At 33.1% G+C, this 16733-nt stretch overlaps 1 protein-coding gene across 3 annotated transcripts in view; it reads left to right on the top strand.

Moving 5' to 3' along the window:
- Positions 1-16733, top strand: part of LOC121407455 (inverted formin-2-like) — a 54008-nt gene that overhangs the window by 9572 nt on the left and 27703 nt on the right. For 2 of the 3 annotated variants that reach the window (XM_041598535.1, XM_041598551.1), the window contains exons 1-2: positions 1783-1942; positions 6708-7366. In XM_041598535.1, the coding sequence (XP_041454469.1) occupies positions 6934-7366 (433 nt within the window). In that variant the 5' untranslated portion in view covers positions 1783-1942; positions 6708-6933. Of the gene's footprint in view, positions 1-1782; positions 1943-6707; positions 7367-16733 lie in introns of those variants that run through there. The other variant, XM_041598543.1, reaches the window with a different exon arrangement.

Raw genomic sequence — 16733 nt, forward strand, 5'->3', positions numbered from 1 at the left:
CTGATATTAATTGTCAATTAGTTTCATTTTATTGGCACACATGTTCCCATCAATTGTTCATTATAACTACTTAGGAGCAACAATGTTGCAATTTATGATCAGAAGACAGTGCCTCTAGACTGCAGTCCTTGCAGACAAGTACCTCAAAGCTACATGCGCACACCTTTTCTATGTTGAAGAATTAAAAACTGTGCTTGAGGATGAGGTGTCTGCATAGATTATGCATGATGATTATGCAAATTCATGACATCATACTATTAAAGTATTAAAAGGGGAATGACTCAATAGGCTCACTCCCCTGAACAACATATTTACTGCTTGAATTAACATCAGTGCATATATTTCTAATTGAAGTTATCTCAAAATCATTTTAGAGGATTTAGAAAATAAATTCACTTATGTATAAACAGCTGGGAAAAATAAATTGATTTGGGGATGAATTTGATTTCAGTCACATAAAATTTCTTGTCATATTTGTTAAAAGATTATATGTTCATCTATGAGATTTCTCTAGGATTCGATGAAGCTTTTAAATAGTTTTTTTTTCATATTTCAATAAGGAGGAACTCTTTGGGCTGTATTCTTCTCTCTGTTTACTCAGTTTGAATTTGCTGTTTGCGCTCTATAAACTTTGTGGATACTGAAAAGAGATTTGAAGTGAATAAAGTAGCTTCAGACAGGAGTTAGACAGGTGCAATTTCAAGAATTGTGTGGACAAAAATTTATTGCACTTAGAAGTTGCCATACAATTTTTTTTACAAACTAATGAAAATGAAAAACAAAAAACCTAAGCAAATAAAGAGACATGACGGGGAGGAGCTAAAAGGCATACATGTATGTTCAGTTTGTAATATAGAAATAATAAAGGGAGTACTGATTTGATGTTGGAAAATACATCAATTTGAAATCATTTGAAGTTTATTAGTAACCATGTTAATTTGGAAGATTGTGATTTGTTTCTGGGACAGGCATGTATCAAAGGCAGTGGACAAGATATGCAAGTGATGAGGCAAAAGAGTAGAGGGGTAACATGTTATTAAACCCAAAAGCTAGCTGATGGATACGTTGGTTTCAACCCGACACATATTTTCACAGTTTTTTTAATTGAGATTTTGTCCTAGTGCCATTCGTGAAAACTGGTCATACTATCTTGATGCTGTGAGTGTGACTGTAATTGACATCTAGCGAATGAACAAAAATCTAAAGGTATTGACTTTTTAATGAAAGGTAATAATTCTCAGTCCCAGTGGAATGAGGAGGAAATGGGATTGCCATAGGCCTATTGTCTTATATTGATTTGGAAGAAATGCAAACAGTATCTAATCACTCAAAAATTTAAGGGATTATTAAAGAAATTCAATATTACATAGCTTAGAAAATAGGCCTTCATGAGTCCTTTAAAAAAGTTTTTTTTTCTTATGTGATGATCACCCTCTGTTCTTTTGAGATATGCTTGATTGGCTAGAGCATACCAATGTGTCTAATATAAATTGTTTGGATGTTTCTGAGAAGAGTTTGAAAAATTGATCAAAGTAATATTTTACAATGACCACTTTTTGAGGTTAAACATGGCAACTCACCACGTCGATGTTCCGTTCTGTACAATTAACTTTGTATTGATCAAGCATGAACCAAATCCTGAATATTGAGTGTCCTTTGAACTACCACTGAAAGGATTTACCAGGGTCGAGTGACTAACCCCCTATTGTTGGGTGTTTTTGAAAAGGAGAACTTTAAAGAAAGAAAGCGACAATAAAACCGCTTCAGTCAGGAAACATGCCCTGTGTGAAGCCATGCGCTTTGGTGCACAGTGGCATTATCACTTCCCTTGAAGAAGTTCTTTTCAATCCAGAGGGGTGAGTCCAGACAGTGGTTCCATGGTCAGTGCTGTGAATGTTATGTGGAATATGATTCATAACAAGTTGGGATAGTCTTTTATTAGGTAAGAGAAAGAAAAATCTTCAATTCAGTCACTTGAGAAACTTGCTATGTATTATTGTAGCAGTTGCCAGACCTAATTAGTGAAAACTTTAAAAGGACAGCGTTCCATCAAATTGTTGTGGACTTTATAGAGCCTGCCTGTACAAGAGTTGTGAAGTTTGATTGAGAAAATACCAGGATTGCTCTTTCTATAATTGATCTAACAGTACTGTCAGATTGTTTAGTATTGTTGTGAATTTGTAATATTCATGTACTGCAAGTTCAACACTTGACTGAGAAAGGGGGTAGGGGGTCTTCTTTTTATTTGGCAACCAGTCAATTTTACTATTTTTGCCATCATAAATATGATATTAAAGTTAGTCTCATCATCTCCCTTTTTTCCTTTCTGACATTACTACTTCTTTGTATACCTTTCTCTCTGTATCCTCCTTCCCTTTATCATGCATCTATATATTTATTAGCTATATCTTACTGTTTGTAATTGTATATTGAAATTTTACTCTGTATAATCCATGTTATTCAGCCTTTGGCTGCGAATTAAATTTTATTCTAATACATGCCATTTATCCATCCATTCTATTTTCAACAGTGATCTTAAATTACTTTCAGATTAGTTGTGCACTGAGACCTACATCATAAACATGTAAAACAGGTTTAAAGTTTAAATTTGATGTTGCTCACATCCACTAGGCAAACTATATCGTCATGTTATTTTTTAACCATAACCTCATAGGAGTTGACATATTTCATTATTATTAATACTTGTTGTTGTTATTTAGATGTTAATGTTCTAAAATTCTAAAGGCTATTATTAGCATAGACATACAATGGACATACATACTGCTCAGTGAACTAAATTATTGCTGTTAAACAGTTTTTTTGCCCCCCCCAAAAAAAAGAAGGAAGGAGGGAAATGAAATTCTTGAAGCTTCCAGACATGACAGACATCAATAAAGGAAGAAAAAATCTTTATATCCCATTAAATCAGTTTTCAGACAACAAGGTTTTGTTGGACAAAAATACTTGTTTGCTTCTTGGGAAGAGAAAAGAGCTACATTTTGAAAGATCTGTGCTGTTTGTTTTGTCTATGTACATACCAGTTCTTGATCATGCATAATTTGAATAGAGTTTATTGACTCTGACAGATTTAACTTGTACATTTCCGGCTTAGCATAAACTCACATTTTTGTAGATGTAGAACATATTTGCGTGTTTCTCATTTTGTTGGTGTCACACTCAGTTATTATTAAAGTGAAATGTCTCCATTATCAAAGTGAGCTTTGAAGGATAAAAAAGCTATGTGTCGATTTGCTTAAAAGATACATTTGCATCTAAAGTTAAATGCAATAAGTGATATTCAATCATATACATTTGAACCTGAATGAAAGTTGCATTGACAATTTTAATAGATCATTTCAACTTTTGATTATCATGACCCCTTTTGTTTCAAAACTGGATATTCAGTTATGTGTTTTCCATAATATAGTAAAAATATGGAATATTGAAGAACTTATGAATTCAATTTCAAAGTACTATATATATCATATATTTTTCTCAAATATCAGTCCATTCAACACAAAAAATACCCAAGTTCACTGATGATTAACATCAGTATTATTTTGATAGAGACACTAAGCGACATCTGTGACACTAAACTATGATATACAGGAAGGCACTTTATTATGTTGGATTTCCTCTCCAAACCACACAAGGTGTTATGAGGAACAGTGATATCTCAATACTTCTTGAAAGGAAATACCTGTTGGTTGTAATATTATAACATATAATTGAATTATAAACCGGATATTTCTTAGTCTTGGTGTATAGATGTTGACTCAGAATTGTCAGAACAGAGGATTTCTAAAAAATGTGGAGGTGTTATAAGACGTAAATATTTTTTCTATAATTTTGTATGATTTAAAACTCAATGAGCAGTACCCGTTTTTTTCTTAAGGAAATGAATTGGACAGAATTCTAGACATAAAGCAATAATGAAGTAATTTCTGTGTCTTTCAGAGAAGGATGTCGCAAAATAATAGATTATAAGATACACTGACAGACTTCAATGGGGGGGATGCATAATAAAGAATGATTCATAGTTCACAAACCACTGTAATATTGAGGGAGACATTCACCTGTACATTTTGTAATTTTCTATTTATTACATAATAGAAATAATTTAAAAATTGTAGCCCGGATTGTATTCTTTGATAAATACAGTTTTTACTCTGATTGTGCAGTTTTTTATTTGAAGGCAGAACAAATGTTACATACAGTATATGCAGTACATATTTCATTTTTGTATGGCAATTGAGGATTTAATTTTTGATTTATGTTAAGTTTTAAGCCTTGCCCCCAATGAATTCTGTTAGAGGTGTAATGAGGGACTTACACCCTCAACAGTTTTAATTTTTAAAAGAAAGATGATGTAATGTTCTATCTAAAGTGTAAAAATATTGTATTGAGAACGGATGTTCTACTCTTCTTTTCTTGCTTTTGTGTAAACTTAACAATGGGGGGGGGCATATTGACAGGCCTTTCTTTATTGCACAAACACTTTGTTTCCCCCACACTCAAGAGCACACTACATACTAGAAGTTCTGTGCAGAAGTCATTTTAACCATGGACCCTACTTTGATATTGAAATACATCCATGTTAAAACTTATGTTTTTCTTATTGTTTTGACTCAAGTTTGCCTTTTTGCTTGTAAGCACTATTGGTCCTTCACATTTAAAAGGATAATAGTATTCACGCTATCAATGCAAACCAATGTAGAGCTATTTTGTTGTCACTAGATAAAAATGTCTGATTTGTTTAAAGGTGTTGAGTTTTCCATTTATTTTTTTAATGCAAACTTGCAGCATTATACTTCTCCAGTCAGATATTTTAATGGAAGAAAAAGTGGGGAAAATCATGGGTTTAGTCCATGCTTCATTTGATTGACAAGCAAACAACTCTCAAATCCTTCAACATGAAATGTATTTTACACAACTTAGTAGTTTACACAAGACAGACACGCCCACATGATCACTGGCATGTTATATTTGCAGATATACTTGATTTGACTGGTGAATATTTGCTAGTGACACCCTTTTGTGTGGCTGTCAACATGCAAATTATTTGATGATGAAATTTACACTTTTGCAAAGTTATTAGTTCTTGATTTCTAATCACCAAGTCTGTGCTGCAAATTATGCTTTTTACTGTAGATGCAAAAGGCCTTACTTTGATCATGGACCTATATTGTAGGTCCATGCTTTCATTTCAACTTCATCACAGGAGAGTGTGTAAAGGGATTTTAAAAATTGATTTTTCATAAAAAAATTTGATTAATGACACATTGTATCATTTATCTTTTCCCGTGGTTAGTGCCTACATGTAGATTAGTTCATGTCATACATGTATGCATACACGCCATTAGCAGTTTGATTTATGATAAATGTATGGCAAGTTCTATCCATTTCCTATTTCAAACGACACCAAACTAAACTAAGAAATTAAATATGTGGACATTCCAAAGAAACATGTGACACTTACATGAAGTCATTAAAACAAGCTACATGTGTATATATTGGACGGTATAATTGCAAAAAAAGGGACAACAATTTCTAGTTTCCTAGCTGAAAGTTTGAGCATTAAAATATTCTTTTTTTTTCAATGATAAAGCCATAGTGGGTAGTCATGTGAAAACTAATAACCAACACAAATAAATTGATTATAGGTAAATTATAGGTAAATATGTTGTGTATAGTACAGGACGCAGAAATGTCCCAAAGGACACACAACATTTTAAGCTCTAATTCACCTATGGACAACATATTTTTGTTGGTTGTTTTTTGCATGTCTACCCAGGAGTACTTTAAGATTACCACAAAGCAAATTGAAGTTCCTCGTTCATTTGGACAGCAGGCTAGAATATGTTTTGAAAATGGCTGATTTTTTTTGGCATGGAATCGCCCAAAAGATGATTCAGAAATCAGTGGATTATGTTGAAAGCTGGATGGGGGGGGGGGTACTTTAATCAGACTACGTTGTGAATATAAACAATGTCTGGGATGTATGGATCATCGGTTAAATGCTATAAAAAAAAAGTTGCATTTTCGTTATACATTGTAAGACTTATTGGGGTTCAAAGGGTAGGCTGTGTGGGTGAGTTAGAAAAGTCATTTAAATTCCATTCTTCCAGCAAAACAGCAACATTATACTTCTTCCTTCATGTGTCTGTTTGATTGATGAATCATCGTTGCAAATGGTTTTCTTCTTACATGCAATGAAATAATCCCATTTGTATATTGATAAAAGACAGAAAATGAATGGTTGCTCAGAAGGGCCCCGTCTCGCAAAGAGTTATGATTGATCCAATCAATCGTACCTCTATGGAAATCCATTAGTGTCATAATTTTTTCTACAGGATATTTGCACAATGTCCTTTGTAAACAAAGAGAAGCACAGTCAATTTTCAAGAAAACAATTAATGCATGAATATGCATCATAGTTAGAAAATATTTTGAACAAACATGCATAATAGATGTTGACATTGCTGGCTGTCCATAGTTGCGATCGATCGGATCAATCACAACTCTTTGTAAGATGGGCCCAGAAGTCAGAAAGCTGATAAATTGGTAATTACAGTGATAATGCAAGTATCATCAACCTTTACAGTTTGTCATAACATCGACAATAAATCCATGATCTGTTGAGGTACAATTTGCTTCAGTGTGGAATAAACATATAATCAAATTATATATTTTTTGTATCATTGCAGATTAACACTGAAAACTCTTGGAGTTCTGGAAGGCTGATACCAGTCGGGATACCAGTATGTAACATCAGGCAAAGTAACTGAATCATCAACACGCTGTTTAATGAATCAAGGGACTCTATCAAGTTGCTAATATTAAATCTATAGATGGAAAGAAGTCAAAGAACTTTGTAAATTACAGTTTTCAATGGAAAAACTTGTTTTGAAGAAGGACATTTGAGAAAGAATCATGTTGAAGAAGTGGTCAGGGATTGCAAGGAAGAGCCTTGGAAAGATCCAGACTGCAAAGAGTTCTGGGTCGGTCCATAGCGAGGATGGAGCCGGGAACAGCAGCGGAGACGATGGTCCTGGAGCCAGCAGCCTGGAGAACAGTGAACCAGAGCTGTGTATCCAGCTCCTAAGGATTCCCTCCATCAACAACTACACAGGACTGAAGAAGAGGATCCAGACAAGCTCCACGGAATGGCTGGAGGGGTTCCTGGAGCTGGATGGACTAGGGGTGCTCCTGGATGTGGTGGAGCGGCTCTCAGATCGCGGTATGAGCTTCGCGGATGCCTACCTCCAGGTGGAGATAGTAGGATGCATCAAGGCGGTGATGAACTCCAAAACTGGCATGGATTTCCTGATTGAGAGTGTGGACTTCACCCGGAAACTAGCTAGAGGTGAGAATTCCTAATATTCTTTCACTCTAGATTTTATCATTAAATGTTTATCTTGGTTACAAAGCTTTCTAAGCTTGGTAACATTACAAAAATGAATGGTTTTATATTCCTTTGGTCGACAAGCAGTCTATCTAATACCACATGGTATGGCCTACTCTCAATTGGTCTAATTTCCATTTGGTCTACCATAAACTTGGTCTATTGCCCACTTAGTTTAATTCTCAAAGTCTAGTGGCCAGTTGGTCAACTTTACACCAGATATTCTACGTATTTGTTACTTTGTGGAATAAAATTAGGTTTTAATAAAATGACCACCTAACCATGTAGACTACGTGGTGTATTAGACCAAGTGGATATTAGACAGAATGGGTAAAGCCTAACTGGAGATGAAATGGAATAGGCTAAATGACTATTAGGCCAAATGGTTTTGGAAGAAGAACTGATTGTAGATGAACTACATAAGATTAGACCATGTTGGATCAGACCAAACAGAATGTATATTAAGCAGGTGTAGGTCAATAGAAAACTTACCGATGAATAAGCCCCACCCAACACTTAATATTTTACTTCATTCAATCTTATTCACTAACAAATGAAAAGAAAGTTTTCAAAAAGGAATAAGCTCCATAGAGGTTTGTCAAACAAGAAAAGAATTTCACAGGAGAATTAAATTGGCTATTTTCAGACTACAGACCATTTTCATTCCCTATATACATGTACCCTCTAGCTAGACCAGGCCATTGTATGTTCATGAATACTGTGGGATATAATTTTCTTGGTAAACACAGGTCATTAAATTCTGTCTTTCCCATGTTCGTGCCAATATATCACAATGATTGTTCAGGTTCAAAACAAAATATTACCAATTGTTACACCCTCTGAAATATTCACGACAAATTCAATTCAATTCATTTTCCTGGAAACAACTTGAATGATCCATATTTACAAAATATATTGTCCAATCTATTAGAATTCATTAGAATAAGTAAAATCTTATACAGTATAATGGATACTCTACAATGTAATTGACTTTTATAACATGTTATATTTCCCATGGTGTCTTGTGACCAATGGGGTGACTTTGTTATAATTCCTAGTCTTGTGATTCTTTTTTTTTTATTTAGCTTAAAAACAAGGTGTATTAATAAATTGCAACCAAAGTTCTTGTTACGAATGAGCAGATTCATTACAAATTTATTCCAAATACATTCTGTTGCAGACATATTTTTTTCACGAAATATATATAATAACTAGTGCCATTCCAAAAGACAAGTTTAATTGTGTTTACATCAGCATTTATAAAGGGGGGAGGGGGCATGTTATTCCTATTTTTAATGAGAAAAGACTCATGATGTTATAAGAAATGAGATAGGACATGAGACCATTCCATTTCTGCTTCCATAGCCTTATCTCAGATAAATAGTTCACCTTTTTTTCTTCTGTCAAATACAAATCATGTTCATTGTCATCATCACACTTAAAATGTAATTTAATTTCTTTTTCAAGAAATTGTCATGTTAATGAGAAATCATATAAAATGTGATTTTTGTGTTCTTATTTGCATATTGCAAAGATTTATTTCAACCCCCGGATGTCTGGACGTCCTTCAAACATGTAATTTACAATATATCAAATCAAGAATCAGAAACTAAGTTTTAAACCAAAATTTAAACCAAGTACCAAGTTAAAACATGTTTGCATTATGTTATGAATGACAAATAGATTTCTAAGTAAGAATAATGTTTTGGAAGGTGAGTTGACTGTAACTGCTAAAAAGTTAGTTAATGTCTTTAAAGTTATCACAAAGTTTGTCATTGCAAATTATCTTATGAATATGAACAGGGGCATTGAGTGCTCACCTGTGCTTTGTGTATACCAATACCACTTTTACTTCCCAGATTGAAACCCAAGTAGTTGGTGCGTTGGGAATATCAGAGTCGATTCCCAGATACATGAGAAGGGTAGCTCATCACGCTTAAGTGATACATTGATATGTTTATGAATACCATCCTCAGATGTGTATTATCTTGAATAGACTTTGACATAATGATGCACTCTAAATGCCTACATGTCATCGACTATTCTGTCAGTTCTTAAGACCAATGCCGAACCTGGCAGAACTAAGGTCTTTAACATGATAGTGGTTTTTCCACTGGAATTCTATTAAAATGTTGAGTAAGATTTTGACCACCATTGAGCAAAATAGGAACATGAATTTTTGTTTGGTAAAATATCAGATTAAAAAATTGTTTCAGTGGTAAATTATCACGATGCCATGTAACACTTACACAGGATTTAACATTATTTACCCAGCAAACATGCATAATACCCTTTACATTGTGTAACATTTTGACAGTGTGATGTTGTAATACTGAGGTTTTCTCCAATACTGCAGAATGCTAGAAACTATTTCACAATATTTAGCTATCTTACCAGATGTAAAAATAGTGTTGTTTCATTTCTTTGAATATTGCCCTCACAAATTGCCCACAGAAGGTAAGTTTGTATTTGTCATTTTTGGTCGGCTTTTAAAGAGAATGTCAAAATAATTTCACTTGCAAATCTTTGCATATATTCTTGCAAGTTAAAGTAAAACTGCTGAAAAAGGCCATAGATACTAGTACAGTACAACTGTGTTTCAGCGTATCAAAGTATTTTCAGAATGCAAGAATTGTATTTTCTCTGTGATGATCTTGGTTTTCTTTGCTATTCTTTATACTGCAATCTTTCAACAACATACTTTGTAGACAATATTTTGCATGCACAGATTGCCTTTAACAAAACCTCTATCACCTATTTGCCTTAATCTCAAACATGAATGATGACTGGAGATTTGAGAGAAACATTACAAAATCTTTCTCCATTTTTTTTTCATGTGTTTGAAATGTGAGACAATTGTCAAGATTACAAAGGAACTGATTGTATGAACATAGTAGCCTTTAGCTCTAATACTCTTCACTAACACTATTAATGAACAATTTTTTTTAAGGTTTGATGTGAAGTGATATCTAATAAGAATAACAATAATGATAATAATGTACAGTTCTTGTATAGTGCATATCACATTATGAATAATATCTCTATGCGCTTCCAAAGGACTTGGATATTATCTAATTTTGTTCCTATTCTCTGCTCGAGGGGTTATTTTGTATCCTTTTTTTTAGTGTGGGGGGGGGGGGGGAGCGTGGGGATGGGGCTTTGATGGAGATGTGTTTGTTACACAAATTATTAATCCACCTTAATTTCAACGCCAAAGACAGTGGCTCATTGAATAATGTACGAGAATTCTAAAAATTAATCCATTATGAGTGATATTTAAATGATTTACATTAGCCTATATTTCGAACATTCTGTGATCAAATTTTTGTTCATGGCTGTTGTATTTTTTTTCTTGTAATTTTACGAACAATCCTAGGTCTATGCCCAAACCCCAAAATTAAAATTAGGGGAACTGAGATCGTAAAGTCATGTTTTAATACTCTATAATAGTATGTACATGTATGTACAACAGTTAATTAAATTTGATAATGTTATTATCCAAAGCAGTTTGATATTTAAATAAGAATACATTTCTAACCTTGAAGTTCAGACAACATCATATTTTCTAACTAAAAGCGTTAGTAAATAGTCTACATGTAATACTACTCCCAATTGTAAGCTAATGATATTTTTCTCTACATAACCTATATACTTTAAAGACCCTGTCTCTCAGATGGCTGTTTTTTGTCAAGCAAAGCAATTTTGTCATATTTATGCAACTTGACAATGAAATATTTTGGCATGATTTGTGCCATATTTATTTCATGCATTTTTGTATGTATCTGCTATTAAAATTAATAGTCTAATGCCATCTACATTGAAGTATATAATCTGTACAGCTACATTTCTTGCATGAAGTGATACCTTTTATATTGCAAGACGTAGTTTAATGTTTAAAAATGAAGCATATTAATTAAGCAGCTGCTAGTAGTCTCCCTGCTGACAATGACTTTATTTGAGTTTATTTCATTGCAAATTGTTCATTATTGTGGCGTCAGTCAATCTTTTGACCATTCTTGCTATTTTAGCAGTATTTTTGTAGGCCTAATCCTGCATAATGTTTTTGCTGAGGACAACATGACCCAGTTCTTTCATCAAATGAATAAAAATTAATAATATGCAGAAATAATGTTTGTTTTGATAGCTTTTAAGGATAATGAGTTTTTATTTGTAGATATGACCCCTAAAAAACAGCAACTGGTATTCCTTTTTGCCCCTTGACTTTTGTTTTGCCCTTTCCCCTTCTCTTTTAAATATTTTATCTGCTTTTGAGTTCAATTCATAATTACAATGTCTTGAAATTTTGTTCCTTCGTTTCAAGGATTGTAAAAATGTTTTGCATTGTTTTTGTTTTTCTTGTTTTGACAAGGAATAAAGCTACTGAAAGGTCACACTCATCATGATGATATCGCTGATAAATCGGTGAATGAAAATAAATTTTCTGTTCGCCAAGCACTCTGTTGCTTTCAGCTTTTATCGTATTAACCTTTAGTGAATTTAGTTTGATGATGCTGCTTCTATTCTCGAATTGTGATATATTTCCTTAATAACATGACTGATTTACACAGTACAATTGCATTTTTAAATAGACCTAGAGCTGAATACATATGTACATGTAGACCTGAATAAGAATTTTTTCTCTGGGATAGCATACATTGGCATGCATTTGAATAAAAATAAACATGGGTTAATGAATATTTAAAAAATTGGTCAATGAAATTATTAAGGTAATCAAGATGAATGACAACAAATGGTATAATAATCAGAAGAATGAAAACTTATATTTGTTAGATATCCAGACTGTCATCTCTTGAAATTTGTGATCAAATACGGAAACGATGTACAAGTTTAAACAAAAGTTATCAAAATGAAGATTGAATAGATTTGTCAAAGTTCTGTGATTATTATGTCTGTTCAGAAGCCCCCTTATAAGTTTGAAAAAAATATTCCATGAATAAATTACAAATTTAATGCAGTGTTATTTTTGTGTGTACTGAGATAAGTTTCCTATCTTGAAGCAAAATCTTGAACTTGCATATAATGTCTCCCTGATTGATACATTTCTTATCTCCATTGAAATGTAATGAAAAAAATTCCCTGTTTGACTTCTCAATAAATCCTCCTACAAAGTGAAGGTCAAAGCAGGAAGCTCTGAAGATAGTGAAATATTGAATTGTGATAATTAGCCTCATTGCTCAGCAGATCATATTATCCATCCATAATGATGTACAGATTAAAAAGTATATTTGGGCTTTAAATTTATGAGTCAGTGGGTCAAGCCATGTTTTCATTTACCTTTACATGATACTGTAATTATAATTGGCAACCTGTGTTTCACTATGTGACCTGTAAAATTAGGAAAATATCAATGCATACCTGATAAGTAAGCTACTTTTATACTTCATTGCAACTCCCTTCATGATTGGACCACCTGGTTAAAACCATTGTAAAAAAGATAAGGTAGTTAGATGGGTAAAAATTTACATTATAAAGTAAGATTTACTCAGTAAATTGTGTAGTGTATATCATCTATGACAGTGTAATTTAATTTAGAAAGTTTGTTGTGTAAGTGATTGCGTTTTTTTTTTAGAAGTATGAAGTGAAAATAGCCTAGGGTATACATGTAGTTCTACTCTGGGATACATAATTCCCGAATGATACAGATTTGGAAAGGGAATGTTTAAAAATATGGTAGGAGGCAGACAGCAGTAACATTTATACCTTCTCTGATATATATATGGCAGAGCTGCCAACTAGTACTGATTTTCAGTTTTTAGTACTGAAAAACAAGAAGAAAAGTGATGGTTTCATGCAAAATACTGATTTCTAAAGTTTTCATTTTATGTGTTGTCTTATGGTATTTCATTGAAAATACTGATGTCATCATTAAAATACTGATTTTCAGCTTTAAAAATACTGAAATGTTCTTTTTCAGGTTGGCAGCTCTGATATAGATCCCTGAGTTTTGAGTGTAAGATGGGCCATAAAATCTACTAATGGTATATTTGCTTTGAATTGTCAATTTGTTAATTATAGTAATTTATAGATTGGAGCTGTGTGGAAATTCAATGGTACATTTTCTGTATTATCCAAGTTTAGTTGGGGTTTCCCCAAAGGAAAAAATGAGGCACTGCATTCCCTTCATTTTTGTATGTTGGTTATATCAGAATCAGAATTCAGGATGATAAATGTCACATACTGTCAACTATAACATTTAGTTTTAATAATGAAATTATAAAAGTTCTATCTTATCATCATTGTTGAAATAATGATCATGATGGATAATCCTGTTATTCATTTTTTTTATTCCTATTTTGCTGGGTTATTCAAAACCATGCAAACAGTTTGTTTGTTGTCATTGAGATGTCTCAACTGTAACTCTGCAAATTTAATATTCACTGTTCAGCTCATATCTGTCTACAGAAGCCGAAGAAAGGATTGGGTTCGTGAAACTATGCAGCTGTAACTATGAAAACACAATGCATGTTTTCACCATCTGTCTATTGAACATTTTTTTTCTACTTCTACTTTTTCTTTCTACTTCTTTGGTTTATCAAACAAACAATGTCCTCCATTCTTTGAGTTGCTACATGAGCATTTTGCAAAATAAAATGAATAATCCACCCCAACTATAATGCTTGAAACATTCTATCGGAATACTGAAGCTCATAGGAACAAATCGGTTCACTGTTGTATGACAATCATACATTTATAAAACACAGACATAATTATTCCAAGTAGTACAATGCAAGTATGATTATGATGATTTTTAAAAGTGTTAGGGCATTTCTGATATTGAATATATGATAGAAGCTTTAGTCTTTTATTCATTGAGATACTGAACAGAAACCTGCACAACAGTTTGAAAATACACCAGGCGGTGGCCTTACAGCAAAGAAGAAGCGATTATGAAGTAAATGTTCTGTAAAGACCTTCCAGACAGTGTAAATCCCTGCCCATCCCATGTGATGTGACCTTCCTAATAGCTCTCAGATTGAATGGAAGGAGACATCACAATACCCTCCTGCTATTTCGCATCAATAATTCTGGTATTTCAATTCAATGCAGATCAAAAGAAATTTAAGCCATTACCAGAATTGTGGGACTCATGTAAAGAGGATTATTTTCACCTATCAGAGATTGTGTTGACTTCTGTGATACAACATGTCATGATTATTCAAATGTCAACAGGAACCATGTCAAGTGTGTTGATCTTGTTATCACATTATTTTGCAGGATTTTCAGCATTAATTGGATATGATGTACAAAATGAATTTACATGGCATGAACATAATCATAATATAGCCAAGTACATGGAGTTGGACATAAATAAAAAAAAAAATGTAGTATTGTAGTTGATTTATAGGCATATTATGATTTTGTATCAATTTTGTAGTGAAAAATACAAGATTTTTTTATCAGTAGAAGCAGAAGCAGAATGAATAGTGGAAAGCAAATATTCGGGTGAAAAATGCAAAATCAGTATTTGGCAGTTTTTGTTTTTATCAGAGCACACAACCTGTATACTGTAGCAAATTATACAATTCACCAACTTAGTTCACAGTGAAGACGATACATCTATTGAGGTGTGATTAGATTTTCTACCACTCTTGTGTACAGCAATATTACCAGTTATTTAGCAAATGAATAATATTTGCAATTTAATTTTAAACCATTGAAAGGGCCCCTTTTTTGTTCAAATTGGCACATTCTTGCTAATACGTGTGTCTATAGATTCTGCTAGTTCTAGTTGGAATCTCAGTACACACTTTGCGAATTCCTCTCTGTAATATAATGTGTGAGTACTGCTTATCAAAACCTTGCAAAGATGTTTAATAACATTATGTAATGGGTCATTTAGTCCCTTTAATTATAATATTTGTTCTTGATTGTGAGCCCCCAACAACCCTGGACACTAGTAGTCAATTATGATAACAAAACCCACAGGAATGTTTGTAACATTGATTTGTTCCTTTACTTCCTGTACGATTTGCATTCATAAATGATCTATTTACTGATTGAGTTTAGCGTGAAGGTTAGTCAATAGAGGATTGTTTGTATCATTCCTTTGCAAATTATTGTGATGTCATTAGTTTATTATGGTCATTCATTGACCAGGAAAGTGTTTGTGCATTCTATATTACTTGGTACAGACCAGGGCCCCGTGTACAAAGTGTTGTGATTGATCCGATCAATCTCGACTATGGAGAGCCAGCAAAGTCAACATATGAAATGCATGTTTGCTCAAAAATTCAGTAACATATGAAATGTATATCTATAAATTCCTCAATTACTTGACAATTTGGTGTGTTCTCCTTTGTTTACAAAGGACATTTTGCAAATTTCCTGTAGAAAAAAATTATGATGGATTTCAATAGAGTTACGATTGATGGTTCAATCGTAAGTCTTTGTAAGACAGGGCCTTAATAGTGAAACTGCATGGTGAAGCTCTTTACCACAAATATAATGGTCTATTTCAACTCCGAAGAAGATGGGGGGGCTGATTCAGCCCCCTTATGATCTCAGCCATTGGTCTCACGATTGAAACAAAACTTGGCAAGCACATTACCCATGGCATAATCTATAAAACAGTAAGATCAAACTCCAAGAAAAATCTCATTGCTAATTAATTTTGCTAATTTATGCATTAAATAAAATATTTGCTCTAATTAAATAAATAATGCCCTAATAATGCTAATTTTGGGTTCAGAGGCTCTTTATAGAAATCTGATCAATTATGTTTGAAAAAAATCAACATCACATTCAATGTATTTCTTTGTTTTTCGACTTTTTCTTTTTTATTGTCTTCAAAATGGACATTTTCAGGGACTTTATTTTGACCATAAAAAGATGAAATTAATTGATTGATATCAGTAAAATGGGAAAATAATGAAACATGAATTTTGGCTAAAAACACTATTTGCATTGGATTTGTACATGAATTCATGCTTAAGAGCAATTTTGGGTCTGGATGCACTTACGAAATGTTGCGTTATTTTGGAACCGCATACCGGGGGTCGCAATTTTGGTCTTAAAAGCTGCACGAGCCTTGAAAGCAAAAAGTTAGCGACAAACGCAGTAAAAAAAGATTGATGCAAAATATGTCAAAGGGGGCTGAATCAGCCCCCCCCCTCCCCCGTCTCATTAGGGTTTATAATATTAACAAATTTATTCTTTATTCTCAAATGATTTGAATTCATTCCACAAGGTGAAATATGTTCGGTTGTTGGATTTATTTGAACTATAGACCCCCTTTTACTTTTAAAATTCAGAGTCCCATTTTCCTTATTTTGCCACCCTCCCAATCCCTTCCTGAAGTAAATGAGAC

This window comes from Lytechinus variegatus, chromosome 1, assembly GCF_018143015.1.
Source record: "Lytechinus variegatus isolate NC3 chromosome 1, Lvar_3.0, whole genome shotgun sequence".
Lineage (NCBI taxonomy): Eukaryota > Metazoa > Echinodermata > Echinoidea > Temnopleuroida > Toxopneustidae > Lytechinus > Lytechinus variegatus.